This window comes from Oppia nitens, unplaced genomic scaffold, assembly GCF_028296485.1.
Source record: "Oppia nitens isolate AA-2021 unplaced genomic scaffold, nextdenovo-longstitch-racon4-pilon3 scaffold19_pilon_pilon_pilon, whole genome shotgun sequence".
Taxonomy (NCBI): domain Eukaryota; kingdom Metazoa; phylum Arthropoda; class Arachnida; order Sarcoptiformes; family Oppiidae; genus Oppia; species Oppia nitens.
The window spans coordinates 474,937-498,281 of record NW_026533198.1 but is presented as its reverse complement, the minus strand read 5'-3'; the positions used below and the strand labels follow the sequence as shown (position 1 = coordinate 498,281).

Below are 23,345 nucleotides of genomic sequence, written 5' to 3'. Positions count from 1 at the left end.
AATAAAATTACTGATAATTTATTTAACAATCATTTTTCAATGAATATTAACTTTATTATAGTATTGAAAAGTGATTTACTTCCGGATCTCGAGTTAAAAATCTATCACAAGTTTAACAATTTTCGTTGTCTTATCATTAGATATGTCAGTGATTTGACTGATGTTAAGGTTTCATACATCAGACCCGTCATCAATGGTTGTCATTCATATAATGGTATATTGTATTCAATGGATCCCAATGTTAGACAAATGTTGACATCAAGTGTTTGCAATCTTAATGGTACTCAACTCAAAGTTGCTGTCAATATTGTAAGTATTTTATTAAATTTTTTAAAAATTATTTTTTGCTGTGAATCCTATGATATAATAATTTGTTGTCTAAAATCATTAAAAAAGGATTTGCCGTATTGTGATCTGGGATATGATTCCGATGGTAAATATGTGATGAAAAAATCAATTGAGTTCAATATGATTAAACTGATGGCCAACCGATTCAATTTTACCATTGAATTGGTTTACGCCAACCAAAGCTGGGGTAGTCTACAGAATGGGGTTTGGATGGGAAGTGTTGGCCATCTCTATAATAAAGTATTTTTTATTGATTTATTTGATTAACAAATTAATTAATTAATTAACTAATAATAGACTGCAGACTTGGCTATCTGTGACCTGACCCGCAATAGCGAACGGTCAAAGGCCGTAGACTTTACCAAAGCCTACATAACAGTTCCCGTAACGTTTGTGGCCACCAAACCGGGCCTGAAGTCGCGCACATGGATTACAATAACACCGTTTTCGACTAATGTCTGGCTGGCCATAGTCATGACATTTATCATAACAACCCTATTCCTACAGTACATCTATCGGATCAAACATCCCGGTGCTAATCGGGTCGACTCGATATCCATTACCCTATTCGGCACACTATTACAGCAATGTATGACCAAAAAATATATATATATTAATTTACCGGTAATTGTATTTAAATTTTATTTTATTTTTTGAAAACACGCACATAATTATAGCCATAATAATAATTGATTCAAAATATCTGTCGTTACGACTGATAATATGTCTTTGGCTAATGTCGACAATGATACTAATGAAAACCTATTCGGGAATATTTTTCTCAATACTAACTGTTCCCGAATATGATGAACCAATTGAATCGCTAGATGATCTGGTCAGGGCCAGCAAACTAGCCGATCGCTATTCAGTGATAACGGTTCCCAATTCGGCTTATTTCGATCTGTTTGTCCGCAGTTCGTGTTGTAGCGACTATTACTATATCGGGAAAAATATTAATAAGACATCCCGCGAACTACTGATGCCCGGCTCGACCAATACGGGTATCGATAGGATCAATGAAGGAGGAGGAGGACAGGGAGCAGCCAAGAGGAATGTCATATTTATCTATACATCGGTTCCCATATTCTATGGCATACGTAAGTACGCCAAAGTCGAAATGCATGTCTCGTCTGAAACATTGATGATGGATCAGATGGCAATGGCCCTGCAAAAGGGTTCACCATTGCTCCGGTCGATGAACAAGGCGTAAGTACAGTATATACCGTAGAAGCAAAACATTTTGTTTATTAATTTAAATATATATAAAAACTTTTTTTTTATTTAATGGGAACTACTTTTTCCAAAAAAAAAAGTATTGAACAGTTCACTGAAAATGGTTTATTTGATAACTGGATGACTGAGACAATGAATGCCGTCGGTGGTGGTGGTGGTGGCGGCGGCGGCGGTGGCCATACAGACAACAACTCACCGATAGTTTTAATAAAACAACTAAAACTAGAAGACATACAAACAATTTTCTACATTTGTCTAATTGGTCTCTTTATTTCAATCGTTATATTTTTCAGTGAATTATTAGTTAATTTACAAAACAAATCAATTAGATTAAGACAAATCAAATTGAGAGCTAAATACTTAACAAAACAATTATCGCGTATAATATTATTATAACAACAAAAACAAAAAATTGTATAAATCATTAAAAAAAATTGTTTATAAACTATATTTGATTACAGCTAAAAAGCTCATTAAAAAAATTTATAAATTAAATTCAATAAAAAATAAAATCACTAAAAAAACTTATTAAAAAAAATTATACACAAAAAAACTATATAAATTAATATAAAATTTATAATTAAATTATTGATATACAGTATAGATATACAATTTGTTATGATATTGTGGTTCAGTTTAATGATGGCAGTGATCGATGGGTTGGCTATCATCTTAAGTATTATCATCTCCTCCGTCATCATCATTATCATCATCAGAGGACACACTGATGCAATGGACAAGTGTCGCAATAGATAATCAGATTGGACTGAAACATATTGAACTGAGGGAACCGATCAATGCAGCCGCTCATCTGATGATAGTTCAAGATATCGTACAATCGTTGAATGATCTCATCGATGGACAGATTGGTTTCGAAACGAATCAAACAGGAACTACATGTCAAATAGCCGGCCGATAGTTGTAATTCATATGTACGACAATAGGGACATAGGATGGCATGTCTTGACTGAAGAACATTCAAAAATTTCAGACTTTTTTGCTGGTCTTCTTTGGTTTGTAAGCCTTCCCACGATTTGTTTTGTTCTTCAAGAAATTCTTGTTTAACTTCTTCAGTTAATTGCTGCAGTTCTTCGCCGCTGATGTCGTTCATGTTGTCGTCGTTACGGATGATATGTTCCAATTCTGTATCGACAAAGTCTTCGTCGACAGTCATACCGTTGCCGTCGGTGTCATCCAAGTCTCTGATATTGATTTTCCTCATCCGATCCACTAGTGATGATCGCATTTCGTGGCTTTGTTTCAGTCTAGACATCAGCCGATCTCTGCACAGTTGTCTTGTATTTGGTGAATGCCATCGACTCATCTGTTGGTGTCTATCGGCGACGGCTGCTGCGATACCACCACCACCATCATCATCGCCGCCGCCGGTGGCCATTGTAGTCATAATTGTCGTCATCGGCTGTTGTTGTTGGTTAACCAGACACGTGTCGATCAATAACATGTCTTTGGACATCATTTTAATATTACAATCAAGAAAAACAATTTGTGGATCAATTTGTTTAAAAAAAACTAAATTAATCTTCAAGGAGGACAAGGAGGAGGAGGAGATCCACACGTGTTTTATTTTGTTAACACATTTGGCGCGCCTTTAAATGGCAAACGCGCGGATTAGGCAATCATTTTCATATACACAGTGGTCAACATCGGCGACGGCAGCGGTAAATCTGATGACGGCTTAGAATTTGATTGTCCACTCGAAAAATCAATCAATCAATTGATCACTCAATCGGTTCCCATATTTTCATTGATAGGTCTCAACACTACTATTACTACTAATGTATAGCAAAAAGCCTTCAAATAAAACTTTTTTAATTACTAAACGATCCCTTTTTTGTACAGTCGTTGTGTAATAAACTCATTGACTGTCAGTCTGTCAGTCAATGTCTTCAACAATAAAAAAAAATTGGACAACAATTTGATCCCATTTTTTTTGTTTTCTTCGACCACCGAAACGATAATCTTATCGATCATTTCTATAGACAATGTCTTCGGCATTGGACTTACTGGAGATGCGTCTGAAGACACTCGAGGATCGGCTATTGAGTCAACGAAACAATGGCCAACAACAACAGTGTCTTACGGATCAATTGCTACAAATCGATGGCAAACTCAAAGAGCTAACCGCTGGCAAAGACAGGTTTAACAATTGCTATAAAAAATGTCGCCAATTGGACAAGTATTTGGACACGGAATACATTGATCGATTGACGGCAACTGATTCATCAAAACTGGAACAAATTGTCAACTTTGAAGACCAGATCAAAGAAGAATCAACAGGTTTGGAACGAGTGGATCAATTGTCTTCAGTTATCGATTTGCCACATCTACGCGATTTCGATAAGTTTGACAATAAACTCAATGGTATTCGTCTGATTGGTTTAAGTCAGAGCCAGGAGTCGGCAAAGATTGGCGAAAAAAGTAGACAATTGCTTCTGACGTACAATGAATGGCTCGATAATATCAAACAACAACTTCAGTACTGGGATCAAGTGATCACCGATCTGGAGGTCAAACACAAGAGTCGTAATAATACTAAGCGATCGTAACTTTATTTTTAATAAAACTTTTTATTAATTATATGATATTATTTGGATAATAAAAAAAACTATTATTTAATTTTTAAAAAAACAATTGATATCTATTTGTATATTAAATTAAATTATTTTATATAATGATATATCATTATCATCAAGAAAATGATGGCCAGAACGGGTGTGACTGACTATACTATAAATGTTTTTATTTTACCGCTATTTCTTCGACTTATCGTTGTTGGGCTCTTTAGATTCGCCATCGGTTCCCAAGACATTCCTATCGATCTCCCAGATGTCGATCTTTTGTTCAGTCAATGCCTTTTTCACACAACTTTGATACAGTTTGAACAACAGCTGACACGGTTGGTCACCGCCGCCGTCGGCTACGGCCACACCTTTCAGATATTTGTCGGCAAACCAGCCGTTAAAACAGTTTTCGTATTGTCTTTTCAGTTCATTACAGTCTTTGCCAATGCTGTTCATCGCCGGTAATATATATGAAGAAATAATAACTAGTAATCATCGGTTGGCAGCAATTAATACATACATTTAGTTTACAGTAAATATAAAATACATATAATTGAAAAATAATATATAAATAAATTTATATTCAAAAATAATATCAATAATAATAATAATAATCGACTAAAATATTGCAATGTTTTACATATAAACACATGCATTGCATTTGAAAAATTATATATATCTAAAATGGGCCCAATTTTATGTACCTATTTGTTCCTATTGATTGGTACTTTTTGTATTATACTAAAATATAGTAAGGGGACCGATTAGCAAGCTAAATTTTGTTTGTTTTCAGAAACTTATTAATTGAAAATAAAATTATACAGGTCAATTTTTTAAAAATTAAGTTAATTAAAAATAAAATATTTATAAATTAAATTCATGTTAAATATTTGTGTAAGTTTTATGGTAATTGTATTGTTTTTTTTATAAATATGAATTTAAGTTAAAAATTATTTGTTAAATTATTATATATTTATTTAAATTAATTATGTTTTAGCAATGAATTTATACAGTGAATCGATGTCTAATAAATCCATATAAATAAGTGAAATATTTGGCTATTATTTTATTATTTTTAAGACAACTATTTTTTTTTATTATTATTAATTAAAATTATTGCTTAAATTTTAGTCAAATATTTCTATATATATAAAAAAAATTATAATATAAAATATACAAACAATTTATATATGATATAAATTATATAAATATATATTCATTCAAAATAGTTGTCAACTAATGGTATTAATTGTTTGATTTTATCGAAACACTTGGCATCGATGATACCCTCAATAAAACAATTGCTTGATTCAAATCGTTGGACACGAAATATGATCTCCTGATCCAATCGGATGTATGGCATCACTAGATTTTCATCGACATCGTCGCCCATATAGATAGTGGCATCGATACAGCCGCCAATCATTGTACCGCAATATGACGATCCCATCCTATTTCAAGAAAAATCAAACAAAAACAAACAGTTATATTAAATCAGATACCAATCCCCACAGTAGTAGTAGTAGTAATATCAGCAAAACAATCGGTTTTAAATCAAACAGAAAAAAACTAATTACTTATTAATTTTGCCCCGAATTAACTGTCCGTCGATAATATTGGATGTATTGAAATGGGCGCCAATTGTCCAATAGATATACGGCTGGTCATCGATAATACGGCCCAAATCGCTGACAAACTTCAAGTGACTGTAATCAAGTAAAATGCCTTTAAGTCTGAATGAAAAAAGAAGAAAAAACAAATCAATTGATGACAATTGTCTTTCAAATGATGGTGAAGAAGAATAAGAAGATGAAGACAATACTAAACTCGTTATTGTATTTGTATTTCATATTATCGACAATACGATGAATGGCACGCTCTTCGTTGCCGATAAACTTGGGATCCAATGCAATCTCCAGCTCCCGATAGATGGTCTCAAAACAGCAACTTTCGTCGATAATCTGGTCATCGCCGCCACCACCGCCGTCATCGTCGGTGCCGCCGCTATTCATTGTCCTCTACAGACAATATTAACTTTTTTTAATTATTATTATTATTACTTTTTGTTTGTTGTTGGTCTCATCAAAGAGTTTTCATCGATGGTTATGATATCATATAATTATTTCGTTTAGTATACCATTTGTATTGTTAGATATATTTTTAATTAATTAATTGTATTTAAAAAAAAAAATTAATAATTAAATCCAAATAATAAAACTATTGATTGATTTTATTTCATCTGTTTGTTTGTCTGATTGTTTCGTATAAAAATTAATTAACATTTTTATGAGAGAGAGTGTGAAAAAAAATTTCAAAACAAACATATCAAACACGTGTTATATTTTAAGTTAGAGTTGAGGCTATTGAAAAAAAATAGTAGGAAAGTTCCCTTAAAAGTTCCTTACAATATGTGATGGATAATTAAGGAAAATATTTTTTAAGTAGATTTTTGTCGGGGAATATATAACTAAAGTAATCAAATATTAATTGTATGGTAAAAATGTAATGCAGTGAATGTGTGTGTATTTGTGTGTTTGTAATGCAATGCTATGACAACTGCATAGCTATTATTGTTAGTATTAAACGTTATAATAATAATAATATTACTGCTATTATTAAAACATTGATTATTATTATTATTGTATTACATATTATTAGTTAAAAACATTGAATACAAATAACTATATTTTGTTTTGTTTTTTGTTGACAACAATTAGTGATCAGTTTAAGTGATTGATTGTCATTGCATATGATATTCAAAGACAATATATCAACAAATATTTAGTGATTTTTTTATGTAATATATTAATAAATTACAAGATATTTGATACAAAAAAAACTTGATTTTTATTTTATAAAATATATTGTTTTTGTTTTGACAATCATTTTCTACAGACTGAAGATTATTATCATCAGTGATCACACCGTTTGTTTGGTAAGTTTGGTAACCATTGATGTCTATTGATCTTAAGATATCTTAAGATAACATTAAAAAATTATTATTCAAATTTGATTCCCTGTGCCAATGGTAACTGTTTGCCATAGTTGATAGTACAGGTAGATCTTCTCATGTATTGTTTCCACGAATCGGATCCAGATTCCCGACCACCGCCCGTATGCTAAAAAAACAAGATATTATTAAAATCAATTATCACCAATCAATTGATCCTATCATTTCATATATCCTATACATATATATCACAGACAACTTCAATTGTCATTTACCTTTTCGCCGCCAAAAGCGCCGCCAATTTCGGCCCCATTGGTCGGTATATTGACGTTAACTATACCACAATCAGATCCTTTAGGTCCCATCCACTGGTAATCAGAGAGAGAGAGAGAGAGAGAGAGTGAGTGATGATAATCAAAGTGGTTAAGACATTGATTGATTGATTTACTAGATTTGATGAAATACCTTAAAAATATTGCCGATATTAGCGGTAAATAAACTGCTGGACAATCCTTGTTTGACTTCGTTGTTGTAGGCGATAGCTTCGTCCAAATCGGTAAACTTAATGGCATAGACTATCGGCGCAAATGTCTCCGTCTGGACCAACGGTGAGTCGTGTTTGAGGCCAGCAATGATTGTCGGCTCTACGTAATTACCGGAGCGATCGATACGTTTACCGCCGCACACTATAGTACCGCCAGATTTGATCGCTTCGGCGATTACCGATAGATAGGCATCGACTGCACCAGTTGTATGCAACGGTCCGTACAATACATTACTGTCCAATGGATCGCCGACTCGGATCTGTGCAAAGGCTTTCTTGAGTCCGTCTATGACTTTGTCGTAAACCTAATTATAATACACAAAAAAAGTGATAATTATTTTTATCAAACGATTTCAATGACTGATCCAAACCTTTTCGTGTAAAATTAGTCGTCGAGTTGTTGTACATCTTTGGCCAGCAGTTCCAGCGCAGGCAAAGACTGCGGCTCTGATAGCCATTTGAATGTCGGCGTCTTCGCAGACAATGATTGCATTATTACCGCCCAATTCCAGCAAACTTTTACCAAATCTTTTCTGAACAGTCTGACCGACCAATTGGCCGACTCTTGTACTACCAGTAAACGATACCAATGCCAGTCGTTCATCGTTGGCAATGGATTGGCCGATATCCGAATCGCCGCACACTAGCGAACATATAGCACCGGGCAATGAATTGGCTTCAAATATTGACGATACAATCTTAGTGACGGCAATACTGCACAGTGGTGTAGTCGGTGCCGATTTCCAGACCATTGTATTGCCGCAGACCAGAGCCAGTGCATTATTCCAGCCGTAAACGGCAACCGGAAAGTTAAAAGCCGTTATTATACCAATACAGCCCAAGGGATTCCAGTTTTCGATGAGTGCGTGATCTGGTCGTTCCGATGGCAATACCTGTCCGCCGATCATTCGGGACAAACCGACTGCATAGTCGCATATATCGATATACTCCTGTACCTCACCTTCACCTTCACTCAATATCTTTCCCATTTCAAGTGACACTAGTCTTCCTAAATCTGATTTCTTTTGACGCAACGCATCGCCTATTTGTCTGACTATTTCGCCTCTTCTCGGCGCCGGTAGGTCTGCAAAAATTTTTAGAGATAGAGAGAGAGAAAAAAAAATGTTAATATCCTAATTGTCGGACATATCCTTAATAACGGTTCAATAAATACCGGCCCATATTTGCCACGAATTTTGTGCCAACTTTACGGTTGTCTCGTAATCTTGTAGATCACCAGTCAGTACTTCGGCAATAACTTTGTTATTTGATGGACATATCGATTGGATTACCTGTCAATGAATGATTGATTGAATGAATTGTTTAAATAATTTGATTATAAAATTTTTTTATACATACCTTTCCATTGCCCGACCATTCATTGTTATAGACGCCTAAATTTTTTCGCTTAATACCCAACCGTTGAAGGAAATCATATTTACTATTATCGTCGACCAAAAATGTTGAGCTCATGTTTCTCCAGTGTTTAGTTATCGGACTATAAGTTATATTATTAATAATAATAATGAAATTAATATTCAATTGAAAAAAATGTGTTTTCAATTTTTATATATGATATATCAAAATTCAAGGATAAAAGTTTATATATAATGAAAAATATACTATACTTTCTTAGTTGTCTTAAAAGTTTATTATTAATATTATTAGTATTATTATTATTGAATAGACAAACAGTTTTTGTCAGATTATAAAGTTTGCTAAAATAGACTGTTTGATTCATTTAAAATAATTATAATTTATTACATTTATATCATTTAAAGTTGTTTTTTTAAAAAAATATATATAATTAAAAATTTTGGTTGTTTTTTAATGTTATAATAATTATTATATTATTTGTTTACTTTAAAACTATTCAGTGGTGTGTCTCCAACTGAATGATAAAAATAAAATTTTAGTCTTTTTAAAAATAAATTGAAGAAAACATGTTATCTCTAAAATAAAAATACAGTATTACTGATAATAAAAAAAATTTAATAGCAATACCTGCGCCCATGTGTTTGCCCGGGGAGCTACGTATATTGAAATATTTATGATGGGCCCATAGCTTATTTAAATAATTATAATTATAAATTTTATAAAAACAAAATTTCAACTATATTACACATTAATTTCATATATTAAATTTGAATATTATTTATAAGTTTTAAAAAAATATTTATTACTAATAAAATTATTAGTCATTATTTATTTGATAAATTTTACATATTGGTAATAATGATAACAAAAATTTGTAATTTATTATGTGATTAGTTTTTTTTGACTGTGCATATTTAGATTATTAATATATATATATATATATATATTTATAAATTTATTATTGTTAAAAAAATTTTAGTTTAATATATAAAATACACTGATAAAGAGTAATATTGTTTATTAGAGATTATATTGTATTATTAATTTTATTTTATTAGATAAGAAAAATTAATATAAAAAAAATTGTATTATAATATATTTATTTTTTTTGTATATATTTTTTTAAAAAAGATTCAATTGATTGATCCAAATGGTCAGATTAGCCGGCGGTGGTGGCGGTGATCGCTATGAATACGATACAAACCGTTTGTCTTGGAGGACAACAAAAACATGGATTGAACTGCTATTGGCACCTATTATAGTAATAACCGCATTATATACGGCATCGATCGGACCGATCTCAACATTAGTAACATTATTGGCTGTTTTGCCGACAATCATATACAGTGCCCGAAGATATTATTTAACTATTAATCGATTAACGCAAACAAAAGTTAGTGTTATTTTTGTTGTTGATTATTATTATCTCAAAAAAAAAGTTTTTTTTTCTGGCTTTTAATGTTTTCGTAATAACATTATTGATATTACAGTATTACTGTATTATTATTAGTATAACATATATACTGTATATAACTTATGATCATTACTTTAAGTGATAAATTGTTATTTATATAAAAGAGAAAAAAAATTGAAGTTATTTTTTTGAAATGATTGTGTTTGCGATAATTAATGTCTAAATATATTTTTTTTAATTTTTATTTATTTTTATAGTTTTTTCTATCGTGGAGTATATCAACTCTTGTGATTCTTATGTAAGTTATATATATATAAATAGACAATAATTAATAACACAATTAACTTAATATATATATAATGTTTTTTATTTTATTTATTTATTATTTTATTAATTATAATTAGATCTGTCTTTGAGTTGGAAGTAGTGCCATATCTTGAGATATTGATTGTCGAAAATTTTGTACTAATATTGTTGACTTCATCGGCAGTTATATTGGTTTTGTTTATCCGAAAGAATCAAACAGTAGATAATAACAGTAGTAATAGTCTTATTCAAAGTCATATAATTACAAATTGTGATCAAATTAATTGTAATTATAACTATTGGATTCAATCGTATATATCAAATAGATTTAATAGCATTTATCTAATAAGTCAATTGTTGACATTAATGGCACTGATATATGGATCTCAGCTAACATTGACAACAATATGTCATTCAAGTCTTATGTATCAAACAATATTGATTCCCGAAGACTGTTCCGATGTCTACTTTGACAGCGAGTATGTTATTGTTATTTCCGATTGATTTTATAGTATAATTAATTTTTATTAATATATTTAATATAAAACTTATATAATTGATATATAAAAATAACAACAAAAAAATATAAATAAATAATTCATAAGTCATTTAATAATTTATATCTATTGATATACAATATATTATTGATTTATTTTTTAGTTGTTGTCTATAACTCTATTATATATATAAATAACTTTAACATAAATTGTTAGTTTGTGTATATAATATTTAATTATTAATTAATTAATTATTTTAATTATTATTATTATCTTTTTCAGCATTAAATTATGTTTTGTATCATCGATTTACTCGCTATTAATCGCCGCCTGTATTATACTATGTCTATCGAAATCATTGATAAAATTGTGGTTTTTTAAAAAGCAAACTCATGTCAAATATGTACAATTAAATAAGTTTATTGGTGATAATTAAGAAAAAAAATGTTATTGTTAATTATTATTTTTATTATTATTATTTAAATTTAAAATTTTGTTAAACATATTATTTAAAACTGATAAATTTACTCATTATTGGTAACTTATTTTATGTTTGTATGTTTTAAATAATTATTTAATACTTATATATTATATATTTTTTTTATTTAAAAAAATTGATTTTGTTTATCGGTAACTAAATTATAATAATTATGTTTTTAAATTTATTTATTTATACATTTTTTTGTTGTTGATTATTTGAATACTCATTTTTTATGTCGTTGTTGTTGAAAAAAATCAACAAATTTCTAAATAGTTTTATAAATTTAATAGTATTTATAATTTATTATTAATAATATTGAATTTATATAATTATCAACAAATTTTTTTTCAAAGTAAACAATAATTTGTAACAAATTATATATTGTATTGGATTGAAAATTAAAAACAAATTTAAATATTGAATTATATATAATTAGATTAATTTATTTACTATTTTATTTTAACTAAATATTAAAAAAATAAAATAAATAAATTTTTATAAATTGATGCTATATGGTAAAATTTATTTTGTTTTAAACAAAAATTATTATCCAGAACAATTATTAAGTTCAAGGTAAAAACATGTCCAAGGTTTAACCAATATATATATATCAATGCGTATTATAATTATTATTATTAAACAATTATTAATTAAAAATAAAATAAAATAAATGTTGTAATAGTATTAAATAACTAATAATTATTATAGTATTATATATAATACGTAATATACAGTATATATTTTTTTCTCATAAATTACTAAAATATACTATTAATATATTTTTTTTTTAAAAATAATCTATTATTTCTATCAATGATGCAATAATAATAATAATCATACAGCAACTTTCCAGGGAAATTTTTTTTATATAAAAAAAAGGTTAATTATTATAATTAAATTATTATTATTGTTAGATAGATAAAAAAAATTTAGTATCCAGGACAGTTTTTTTATATAAAAAAATCTAGTTATTAAATTAGTATTATTATTATCACCAAGCTTATTAATATTAAATTTTATTTTATAATAATTATAATTTATTAATTAATTTATAATTATAATTTTATAAATACCAGTACATACAAGTGCTTAACAACTATAACTGGGTAAATGATGACACCTATTGGTGTTGGCCTACAAACTACATGTGCGCCATAAGTGTTGGCTGTTTTTATGGTATGGTATGGTATGTGTATGAGCTGTGATGGCGTTGTGTTTGCAATAATAATAATAATAATACAAACAAATATAACAAACAGTATATTACTTACACTGTATTTGTATTGTCATTGAAAATAGTCAGTCATTTCTATACTACAGTAATCTCTCAGTCATAGACTCATTGGTCATACAGTTGTATGAATTAAATAATAAAATTTTTTCACAGATATTATACATTACATTAAAAAAAAACCTATTGTTTAGTATATATATTAACTATTAATACATTATTTTTAGTCCTATTTTATCATCAGTTCAGTCGACTTGTGGGCAGATTTTTGTCTCTCTCTCTCTCTCTTAACAATCATATGATTTGACTGACTCTTTGAGGTTAACAAAAAACCACTGATTTTTTTTTTGATTGATTTATTGTTTGTTGTCGTCGTTTAAGACATCCATTTGTGTGTATCTCTTGTTTTCATAATAATAATAAACTGATTGGATTGGATCCCAATTGATCCCAACCAACAACAACAACAACAAATGGCATCGCGAAAGAAAGTATTGCTTAAAGTAATCATTTTGGGTGACAGTGGGTAAGTGTGTCTTAATATATCAATATTGATTGACCACCGATGATGATGATGATGGTCTCTCTCCTATCAATTATCAATTGGTTTTTATTTATTAATCCATGTCCTCCTATTTCCTCCACAGTGTTGGCAAGACATCGCTGATGAACCAATACGTTAACCATAAGTTCTCCAATCAATATAAGGCTACCATTGGTGCAGACTTTCTAACCAAAGAGGTGGTGGTCGACGACCGACTGGTCACTATGCAGGTCACTATCACTATCGTTGTTGTTATCACATCCCATATTGTCTTCAAACAGAAATGCATGTCTTCAATGATAATGTTGTCAATCATTGATTTTTTTTGTTTTGTTTTTTATTTGTTAATAATTTCCTTATATTTTCTGTTATTTTTATTTTTTAATAATGCGTTTCATCTGTTTATTAGTCATAACGACAACAAACAAACACAAGTCGTTTAGTTTTGTTTTAATTAAGTAGTAGTAGTAGTAGTTTATATCAATTGTTATCTAATTTTTTTTAGTTAATTATATTTATTACTACATTATTATATCATATGTTTAGTTAGTTTCATCATTTGATAACATTATATAAAAAAATTAATTATATTTAAATAATTAGAGACACAATTGACAAGTGGGTGTCAATTGTTATCGTCAATTGATAATAATATTTAACTTTATTATCACTTAATTAATTGATTATTAATTTACGTAATTATTTTTTTTGTGGTCAGATATGGGATACCGCAGGCCAGGAACGGTTCCAGTCGTTGGGCGTCGCTTTCTACAGGGGAGCCGACTGTTGTGTATTGGTGTTTGACGTAACGGCGCCCAATACGTTCAAATCGTTGGACTCGTGGCGGGACGAGTTTCTGATACAGGCATCGCCCAGGGATCCCGAAAATTTCCCGTTTGTCGTAATCGGCAATAAAGTGGATTTAGAGAATCGAGCCGTTAGTTTTACTATACAATAGATACAATACATTATGTGATAGTTAGCTAACTTATAGCTTCTCTCTCTCTACACACACACAGGTGTCGACCAAACGGGCACAGGGATGGTGTCAGAGCAAGAATAATATACCGTACTTCGAGACCAGTGCTAAAGAAGCTATTAATGTCGAACAAGCATTTCAGACGGTAGCCAAAAACGGTTTGGCACAGGAGACTGAAGTTGAATTATATAATACCGATTTTCCCGACAAAATCAATTTAAACAATGATAATGCTAGCAATAGAAATGACAGCTGTGCCTGTTAGAGAGGTATGTCCACCACCCACCCCACCTCCCCTATTATCAAACACACATACAAATGCCGGGCCACAGCACTTGTTGTTTATTATAAAAAAAAATACTAAAAATAATTATAAAAACGAAAAACACTTTTTAATAAATAAATAAAGTAAACAAACAAAAAAAATTACACAAAATTTAGCTCAAATCTTATCTATATATATATATATATAAACAAAATAATTATTTAAACATTTTTATGCAGTAAGCGACTACACACTAATCGACTTACCGTTTGATTACCGATTTTATTATATCAATAATAATAATAATAATAAACTTAAAGATTTGAGTAAATATATCTAAATAAATAAATCTATATATATTTAATACAATTATGTAATGATGTTATAATTATAATCAATCACTATATATACATACTATATGCTTTTAGTATATAATATATTATTATTATTATAAAAATAAATAAATAAATTTAATATCATTTTAAATGTACAGTTTATCCCAAATGTTAAGTATATATATATACATATATAAATAGATAGACATTGTTAGTAGTGTTTTATTGTCCTAAACTTCCCCCCCCCATTCCTTTATATTAAATAGTATATAAATTTAATTATATTAATTAATTTGTTCGTATAATTACATCGATATATATATATTATTTAATCTTTATTTTTTTGGAATTAATAAAATCTTTTTTTTAAAATAAAAAATATTTTTATATATTATATATAATAAATTAGAAAATAAAAACTTTATTTGCAATATAATTGTATAGAATATTAAATTATTTTATTAACTAAAATATTTTATATTTAAAGTACAGTATATATATATATATATATTAAGCGCACACTAGTTGTTAATTGTTTGAAAATTTAAATTGTTTGAAAAAAAAACAAAATCTAATCAAAATTATTTCTGACTAATTAATTGATTGACTGATTAAATATCTATTGTATTTATTGATATTGAAATTTATATATAAAACATATAACAAACAGTTATGAAACTAAATAATTTCATTGTATTGATAATAATTGTCGTCAAAATAATTGTTATATTAGTGACGGCGGACGAGTCATCCGTACTGACTATTATTAATAGTAATAATGATAATAATAACAGCGCTAATAGTTATGATAATTATAATGATAATAATTATTATATGTCGACCACTACTACTACTAGTGGTACAATTGGTACCAAAAAACATGAGATCAAAAAGCGAGACAATAGTAATAATCAAAAGTAAGTATTTGTTTGATTGATAGATAAGGAGAGAGAGATAATACTTACCGTAAATCAATTCAAACCACAGCTATACAGTGGCAGACAGTGTACTACAAACTACCGGTGCTTCTAACCCCTCAGCCTCCTCTCTATCCCCATCCTCGACAGCACCTATAGATAAGACTACACATCACTCGGAAGCTACCACCGATGTTGTTACAACATTATCATCCAATTCAATGACAGAAAAGACAGATCCGTCGGCCAATCAAAGAACACTACCAGCTTTGGCCTACATATTCATCGGTGTCCTAGTGATGGCGATTGTGGCTCTTGGCTTATGTTGGTTAGTTTAATTTAGGGGGGGTGCTGGTGGTGTGAGAGACTACCTGTTTTTTAATTTGAAAAATAAAAACAAACAATTTTTTAATCACAATTAACATTTTTTAGGCTAATTAGTGTCTTATATAGTCAATGGTGTGATAGTGAAGGGTTGGCGGCCGTCAAACGTGAACAACAAAATTTAGGTAATAATTTGACCAAAAAAAAAAAATTTTACAATAGTTATTATAGTATTATTAATTTAATTAACTAATTAATTAATTAATAAAAAATACATTTTTTTGTTTTAGCAAAAATAGAGTTACCAAAACGGGATCCGTCAGATCCCGATTACAATTCAATAACAATGACAACTAATAATAATAATACCGGCGCCAGTAGCCCAACATCGGGATCAGCGTCATCATCATCATCATCGGTACCGGTAGTAAAAAATACCGGCGCCACCGTAGTACAGCCGCCGCCGCCGCCGTTACAACCGATTGTCGATACTAAGCAACCGCCAGAACCGACAGCAGCTATAGTATCGGCCAATTATGCGGCCAAAAATAACTCATTAATGGCCGGGACCACCACTAACGATGATCCGAACCGCGTGGATGACAAACGCCTGTCGGACAGCAGTATCAACATTGAAACCGATTTGATTGACGCTAACTATATAAACGTCAACAACAGCGACAAAGTTACCGCCAGCGCCGCCGCCAATAAAATCAGGCCGATGTCCATCATTACTACTGAAGCACCGACACGTGCGGCGGTCGTAAGTCCTACTAATCCTACGGTAACCGATAATAAATACAACTTAACCGCCAACCAGTCTGTTAAACAGTGAATTTGTTTTTTTGGTTTTATATTTTTTTAAAAATACACAATAAGTTTATCATAAAAAAAGTTACAGAATTTGTTTGTTTGTTTTGTTTAATTATTATTATATTTTTTACTAATTGTATGATTTTTATATACAATATACAGAAAGCAATAATAAAAATTTTAATTACGGTAATTGTGTTTTTAAAAAAATATTAACAAATTTATTAATCACAAAACCAACCAAAGAAAATCAAAATCAAAAATCATTTAAAGTAATAATTTTTAATTTCCGACACCAGGTCTACATCGAAGTTGTTTTGTTCAAGTCTTTCGACAATTTGTTTAACGGCTATAATAATGATAATAATCAAGAGATCAGATATTAGTGATAATACAAAACTAATGATTTGATAATTACTTAGTTTATCCGTTTGAGACATAAATAGCGCTATTGTATCAAATCGGGGAGTTTTGGCCATTTGACTCAATACAGTATAGACCAATCGATGGTCATTACTAGCGGCTATTGTGGACAACAATTCGGACATCATTTCCGGTTCCAGACAAGTCGTCTGAAACAGTGTCTGCATACGATCGGAACCAATCATTTCTAGATAATCGCACCGTAGATGATGTTTTCCGTCGCCATCATCAGTGTTGTTGTGTCCATCACTTAGTTGACGCCAATCGCATTCAAATTGATAATAATTTTCTGGCAATTTTGTCGGCAATTTCATTGGTAAACCAATTTTTATCTGATCGCTTAAAACATCGGTAACATTTAATCTGACCATTGGTTTAGCCGATCGATATTCCAGGGGCTTATCAATTGGTCGGATATCGACAATGGCTTTTTGGTTGATAAGATCGGTAATGGCTTGAAGTTCACGTTTGGCTTCTTTGTTGTCCGGATCTAAACCTAGGACTTGTTTGAAGTCATCGATGGCCGCTAGGTATCGGTAAAGACATTTGTTGGCCATTGCTCGCCGATAGATAGCTTTAATACATTTGCTATCTATTTCGAGAGCCTTATTGCAATCGTCCAGCGCTTCCAGTGGTCTGTAAAACAACAACAAAAAACTTAATCAATTAATATCACCCCCAGAAAAAAACAGTCAAAAATATATACCGCTGTTTCTTAAGGTAAGCCATGGCTCGGTTGCAGAAGATTAAGACATTTGAATCAAACAAATCGATAGCTTTTGTATAGCAATTGATTGATTCATCAATATTACCACTTTTGAAGTGTTTGTTACCCTTTTAAAGACAAACAAATTAATAGACAATTATCTTAATATATTAAGATATTGATGGCAATAGTGATGGCCATCACATCATCATCGCATACAATGTCCTTATGATAGTCGGCCTGTCTTTTCAATTCATTGTTCACATCTCCAGACATTGTTGTCGTTGTAGTTGTTGTTTGTCTCATGTCTTCACTATTATATGATAATTAAGTCTTCAGTTAATAAATAAAAACTTTTTGTTTTTCCGACCATTTATTACATCATTTGATTGTTTTGTTTATAACATATTAATGTTGTTTTTATAATGCATTTGTGTTTTTAGCATAAATAATGTCATATTATTATTAAAAAAAAACTAAACTTTTTTTTTTGTTTGTTTGATTATATCGTTAAAACAAAATCAAAAAAAAAAATTTATTAATTATTTTTTAGTAATAAATTAATTGTTTTTATAAAAAACAAACAAAATTTTCCGGTGTTAATTACCGGTAATTAATTTAATTGATATTTAATTAAATAATAATAATTATTATTATTATGTAATACATTTAATAATACATTGTTTTTTAGGTTTGTTTGTTGAAAATACAATTTACAAATTACTAAAAAAAATAATACATTAAATCGCAAATTGCATACAAAATATTATAAATTATTATTTTTTTTAAATAAAAAAAATGATATTATGTACAGTAGTAATGATATTGTTTGATAAAAAAATTGATTGAAATATGACAATGAATATGATATTAGTAATTAAAAAAAAAGTCTAAAATTAGTTATTTTTTTTTAAAAATTGTAATAAATAGTAATTAAAAGATAACTAAAATTATGGGATATTACCGGTACTTATGGTAATACAGTTAACAACTAAAAAACTATTTTAAAAAATAGATCAACAATTGAATGATTTAAAACAATCAATAATATACTGTATAATAATAATATTATTATTATATATGAGTTATTTAATTTGATTAAAAAACTATAGCTCCGAAAGTTTCGGACCGAAACTATAGTATTGTTTGTTTTTTTTTGTTAAAAAAATTAGTAATAAATTATTTCAAAATTATTAGGTAATATACTGTCCTAATAATACTGTCCTAATAATAATAAATTATAATAATTATTTAAATAACTATATATATAACCACTATATTAGTATTATTATAATTATTAATAATAATTTAGTGGTATATACTAGTATACAGTAGTTATGTATAAATTATGTTTAACAACAAAGTCATTGGCTTTTTTTAAAAAAGTATTAAAAAAGTATAAAAAAGTAAAATAATATATAAAACAAAAAATTTGATAATATTTGATAATTCAATGTACGGTACGGTAAAAATGTTTTTAAAAAAATAAATTAAAAAATGATTTTAAATCATATGACAGACAGACAAACAGAGAGACAGACAGACAGACAGATAGACAAACAAACAGATACTCTTGACTTAAAGATAGGACACTTCGTCATTGATTTTGCCATTCAATTCGTCGTCGATATAAAACTTTTCGCACAATTTGTCGATAATTCGGGCAAATAGTATGGACTCTATATTTTTGCTCAACTTTTAAAACAAAAAAATATATTAATAATTAATTAATTAATTAATTAAATTATTTGTCTTAAAATTCAAATACCAGTAATAGTTTAAACCAATCGTCGAGTTTGAGACGTGAGATCAGACGTTTGGTTTGGTATTCACTAGCCGTTAGTCGTGACTCTGTGAGCCGATAGCGGTAGACATAGTAACGAATTTGTGGACAACAAATCAATAGCAGCCGAAAGGCAAACACAAAACTGGTTACAATGACCAGGAAGTAGTACCAAAACCATAGGAACAGATAGATCTTTTGGTTGAATATATTGACAGATAGCAGACAAAGTGTGTCCAGTCTTTCGACACTACCGGTCGAACCGAACCGATTCAATTCACATTTGCTTAGTATTGGAAATATCTGTTTTTTAAAAATAAATATATTAGCGGTAATTAAAAAAAATAAAAATGATTTTTTAAAATCAAAATTATTTACTAACTTTAGACATGGGATCCACTTTGACGGTCGGATCGGATGTCAGATAACGAAACAATCGGAAGCCATAATCGTTGAACTGATGGCTCAGAAAGATATCGTTGGCAACGATTTGTATGATAACATTGATTAGCGATAGGACTTCGCAAAAGTAGTACTTCAAGGCATACCAATCGTTAATACCATTGATTTTATATAAATAGTCGACAATTAGGTCGACTTTCTTATCGATTACTTGACTATCGGATGAAAAATAGTTTAAATCAGTTACCAGTGAAGATATTTTATTGGCTTCGAAGCACTTCCATAGCCAATGAGGAAAATAAAAACAAATCGCTTGAATGAATAGCATCAGCCAAACCCATTGATAGTAATAGTGGTAAATAAGTTTATGATCGGATCCATAGTGTCCTAAGCCGTGTCGTTGAAGGCGATTATTATTATTATTATTATTATTGTCCGCGGATTGGTAGAAGTTGACAATAAATTCGGGATCAATTGAATAGGTCGAGTTGACAAAACAATAGGTATTAATGAAACTTTTCGACACAGTCTTGTCATTGATTTCGCAATCAATGGGTTCGCCGACCAATATTTTCGATGATATTATCACACAAAAGGTGACCAACAGTATGACAGTCAGCTGATAGTGACAGCGAAATACTTGGCCATCGATACACTGTTTACGTGTTTTGACCAACGATGCCAACGATGACAACGACGATATCATTATCAACTAACAAAACTTCTTCTTCGGTCTTCGGTATAGATCGCTATAGATTTCAGATAATTATAATTATTATTAAATAAATCATCACTGATTGGATTCAATTTGGATGATCAAACTATTCACTTACCAATGATGATGACCACCGACTATCTGAAGATATGTTAGTGAACTGAAGAGATCAGTCGCGCGCCAAATGTGTTGCTGTCTTTCAAATGGTTTTCAATTGTATTAAAACAAAAAATAAAATAAAAACTTTTTTTTTAATTGTTTTTTGGTTACAGTTTTTTTTAAAAGTTTATTGCAATAGTTTTTTTTGTCAATCAATTGGTTATTATAATCTCTAATGCAATGTATTTCCTATACATTTATTACTAGTATCTCATTATTAATATTATTATTGCATATAATTTTTAATTTAAATAAATTTCCAATAATTTTATTGTTCACAAAAAAAGTTTATTTATTTAAGTAATAAATCAATCCATCAAAAAAAAGTTTAATTAAAATTTGACAAAATTATTGAAATACTACAGAAATACTATTAATTATATATAAATAATTTTTTTTATTTGTTTACTAATAAGTAGTTTACCGGTTAATTATACAATAATTAATTAATTAAGTAATTATTTTTTACAAAACATTAATGATTTTTTTTGTTTTGTTTAAATATACAAATATAATACCAACAAAAAAAACAATCAAAAAAAAGTTTTAATAAATTTGATTAGTTTTTTTTTTGAAATCATTAACTTATTATTCAATCAAAACAAAACAAAATTATCGAAATATTATTGAATAAATCAATTGAGAGTTTTAATTAAATTATAATTAATTAATTTTGGGGTTTATTTTTTTTTTAGAGGATGTGCTCAAAATAGTCACAAGTGTCACAATAGATAACCAAATCATTGGTTGAAATCCAATCAATCTGTAGTAAACCACAATCGCCATCGTCATCATAGTCATCAATGTTAAAGTGTCGCTGACTTCGGTCATGATTGGCCACTAATTGTCTAATCTTATGGATTATCATATCGATGGCCATACCCTCGGGTGTATCGAAGCGTATACCGCAAGACATACAACCCAACCAATCGGTAGTCGAAGCGGACGAAGCCGACGGCGACAAATATGTTTGTCGACAATTGGGACAAATAATCAGATCCCTATTCAGACCGGACAAAAAGGCCACACTCTTGTCGTGATCATGTTTGGTGGGCAACCCTTCCCAATATCTTTTCATATCAGAGTCGGCCCTTCGTTTCAGCTGCTCTTCTCTCAGTTTGATCTTTTCGTCGATGTCTTTGCCAACAATGGTGGTGGTTGTGGTGGTGGTGTTGTTACCATTGATATCGAGTATACCATTCATAACATCTGCCAACGCTTCCAACTCCATGTTTATATCGTTCACTTATATATATATATATAATTCACAAAAAAAACAAATTATTTTAATAATTTTTTTTAATAATAATCAATAATTTTATTATTATTATTATTATCAATATAACTGGTAATTACTTTCTCTCTCTCGTTAATTGAGGACAATAATTATAATAAATTAATTAATAAATTAATTATTATATGACTACAACAAAAATTATATATGAGATTAATAATGTGAACTATATATATATGACATCTAATAAAATATAATAATATATTGAATATTAATGGTACAATTGATTGCAAATTTTGACACATAAGTCATATAATCAAAATTTATACACTGGGTCATATTTCTATATATATATATATATAGTATATTCAATATTAATATAATTTTATCAATAGGGTAACCATTAATTGACTTTTTTTTAAAAAAATTAATCAAAAGTTTAAAGTTTTAAACTCATATCATATTACGATTGGTTACGATTATTTTATAATTATATATTTAATAATTATAGAGTTAATAATATATTTTTTTAAATAATTATTTTACTTAAATGCTTAACAATTTTTTTGTTTTACTATTGAGTTTATAAAAATTTTTATAAAAGTTTTATAAAAAAAAATTCTCAACAGTGACTCAAAAGTTATTTAAATTAAATAATAAATAAATAAATAATTAATTAATTTCCAATTTATTAATATATACAGTGATTTATAACAAATTACTATATTATAATTTATAATATTAGTTCAAAAAAAATCTAATAGTTAATAATAAGTAAAAGTC

General features: G+C 29.0%; 11 protein-coding genes across 11 annotated transcripts; 5 read left to right on the top strand and 6 right to left on the bottom strand.

The window, feature by feature from the left end:
• The first annotated feature begins 228 nt into the window (after positions 1 to 228).
• On the top strand, positions 229 to 1,937 carry LOC128966126 (glutamate receptor ionotropic, delta-1-like). The gene is made up of 6 exons (XM_054312940.1): positions 229 to 309; positions 397 to 588; positions 646 to 937; positions 1,026 to 1,554; positions 1,662 to 1,782; positions 1,911 to 1,937. The coding sequence occupies exons 1-6, from the start codon at positions 229 to 231 to the stop codon at positions 1,935 to 1,937; spliced, it is 1,242 nt and encodes a 413-aa protein (XP_054168915.1).
• A 1,638-nt stretch (positions 1,938 to 3,575) lies between these two features.
• LOC128966125 (dynactin subunit 3-like) lies at positions 3,576 to 4,148 on the top strand. Its single transcript, XM_054312939.1, has one exon. The coding sequence runs from the start codon at positions 3,585 to 3,587 to the stop codon at positions 4,146 to 4,148; it is 564 nt and encodes a 187-aa protein (XP_054168914.1). The 5' UTR covers positions 3,576 to 3,584.
• Positions 4,149 to 4,308: 160 nt separating this feature from the next.
• LOC128966042 (TP53-regulated inhibitor of apoptosis 1-like) lies at positions 4,309 to 4,689 on the bottom strand. The gene has a single exon (XM_054312844.1). It carries the CDS (start codon positions 4,617 to 4,619, stop codon positions 4,353 to 4,355), a length of 267 nt encoding a protein of 88 aa, XP_054168819.1. The 5' UTR covers positions 4,620 to 4,689; the 3' UTR covers positions 4,309 to 4,352.
• Positions 4,690 to 5,379: 690 nt separating this feature from the next.
• On the bottom strand, positions 5,380 to 6,301 carry LOC128966124 (DNA-directed RNA polymerase I subunit RPA43-like). Its single transcript, XM_054312938.1, has 3 exons — positions 5,991 to 6,301; positions 5,741 to 5,896; positions 5,380 to 5,614 (listed from the first exon to the last, which is right to left on the bottom strand). Exons 1-3 carry the CDS (start codon positions 6,173 to 6,175, stop codon positions 5,380 to 5,382), a joined length of 576 nt encoding a protein of 191 aa, XP_054168913.1. The 5' UTR covers positions 6,176 to 6,301.
• A 691-nt stretch (positions 6,302 to 6,992) lies between these two features.
• LOC128966078 (putative aldehyde dehydrogenase family 7 member A1 homolog) lies at positions 6,993 to 9,443 on the bottom strand. Its single transcript, XM_054312888.1, has 7 exons — positions 9,286 to 9,443; positions 9,017 to 9,155; positions 8,832 to 8,949; positions 8,029 to 8,741; positions 7,579 to 7,962; positions 7,389 to 7,481; positions 6,993 to 7,282 (listed from the first exon to the last, which is right to left on the bottom strand). The coding sequence occupies exons 1-7, from the start codon at positions 9,396 to 9,398 to the stop codon at positions 7,163 to 7,165; spliced, it is 1,680 nt and encodes a 559-aa protein (XP_054168863.1). The 5' UTR covers positions 9,399 to 9,443; the 3' UTR covers positions 6,993 to 7,162.
• A 550-nt stretch (positions 9,444 to 9,993) lies between these two features.
• Positions 9,994 to 12,309, top strand: LOC128966123 (uncharacterized). Its single transcript, XM_054312936.1, has 6 exons — positions 9,994 to 10,041; positions 10,166 to 10,427; positions 10,706 to 10,746; positions 10,853 to 11,233; positions 11,534 to 11,676; positions 12,287 to 12,309. The coding sequence occupies exons 2-6, from the start codon at positions 10,185 to 10,187 to the stop codon at positions 12,307 to 12,309; spliced, it is 831 nt and encodes a 276-aa protein (XP_054168911.1). The 5' UTR covers positions 9,994 to 10,041; positions 10,166 to 10,184.
• Positions 12,310 to 13,040: 731 nt separating this feature from the next.
• Positions 13,041 to 15,052, top strand: LOC128966073 (ras-related protein Rab-7a). The gene is made up of 5 exons (XM_054312881.1): positions 13,041 to 13,489; positions 13,611 to 13,737; positions 14,226 to 14,444; positions 14,527 to 14,755; positions 14,991 to 15,052. Exons 1-4 carry the CDS (start codon positions 13,437 to 13,439, stop codon positions 14,749 to 14,751), a joined length of 624 nt encoding a protein of 207 aa, XP_054168856.1. The 5' UTR covers positions 13,041 to 13,436; the 3' UTR covers positions 14,752 to 14,755; positions 14,991 to 15,052.
• An 809-nt stretch (positions 15,053 to 15,861) lies between these two features.
• On the top strand, positions 15,862 to 17,162 carry LOC128966122 (uncharacterized). Its single transcript, XM_054312935.1, has 4 exons — positions 15,862 to 16,003; positions 16,074 to 16,331; positions 16,436 to 16,512; positions 16,618 to 17,162. Exons 1-4 carry the CDS (start codon positions 15,921 to 15,923, stop codon positions 17,160 to 17,162), a joined length of 963 nt encoding a protein of 320 aa, XP_054168910.1. The 5' UTR covers positions 15,862 to 15,920.
• Positions 17,163 to 17,403: 241 nt separating this feature from the next.
• On the bottom strand, positions 17,404 to 18,673 carry LOC128966121 (RNA polymerase II-associated protein 3-like). The gene is made up of 4 exons (XM_054312934.1): positions 18,489 to 18,673; positions 18,270 to 18,397; positions 17,559 to 18,199; positions 17,404 to 17,489 (listed from the first exon to the last, which is right to left on the bottom strand). Exons 1-4 carry the CDS (start codon positions 18,573 to 18,575, stop codon positions 17,404 to 17,406), a joined length of 942 nt encoding a protein of 313 aa, XP_054168909.1. The 5' UTR covers positions 18,576 to 18,673.
• A 1,060-nt stretch (positions 18,674 to 19,733) lies between these two features.
• LOC128966039 (innexin inx2-like) lies at positions 19,734 to 21,384 on the bottom strand. The gene is made up of 4 exons (XM_054312841.1): positions 21,288 to 21,384; positions 20,435 to 21,203; positions 20,038 to 20,355; positions 19,734 to 19,964 (listed from the first exon to the last, which is right to left on the bottom strand). Exons 2-4 carry the CDS (start codon positions 21,158 to 21,160, stop codon positions 19,848 to 19,850), a joined length of 1,161 nt encoding a protein of 386 aa, XP_054168816.1. The 5' UTR covers positions 21,161 to 21,203; positions 21,288 to 21,384; the 3' UTR covers positions 19,734 to 19,847.
• A 568-nt stretch (positions 21,385 to 21,952) lies between these two features.
• LOC128966066 (uncharacterized) lies at positions 21,953 to 22,801 on the bottom strand. Its single transcript, XM_054312872.1, has 2 exons — positions 22,685 to 22,801; positions 21,953 to 22,573 (listed from the first exon to the last, which is right to left on the bottom strand). Coding segments are annotated over exons 1-2 (555 nt in total). The 5' UTR covers positions 22,686 to 22,801; the 3' UTR covers positions 21,953 to 22,019.
• Between the last annotated feature and the right edge of the window lie 544 nt (positions 22,802 to 23,345).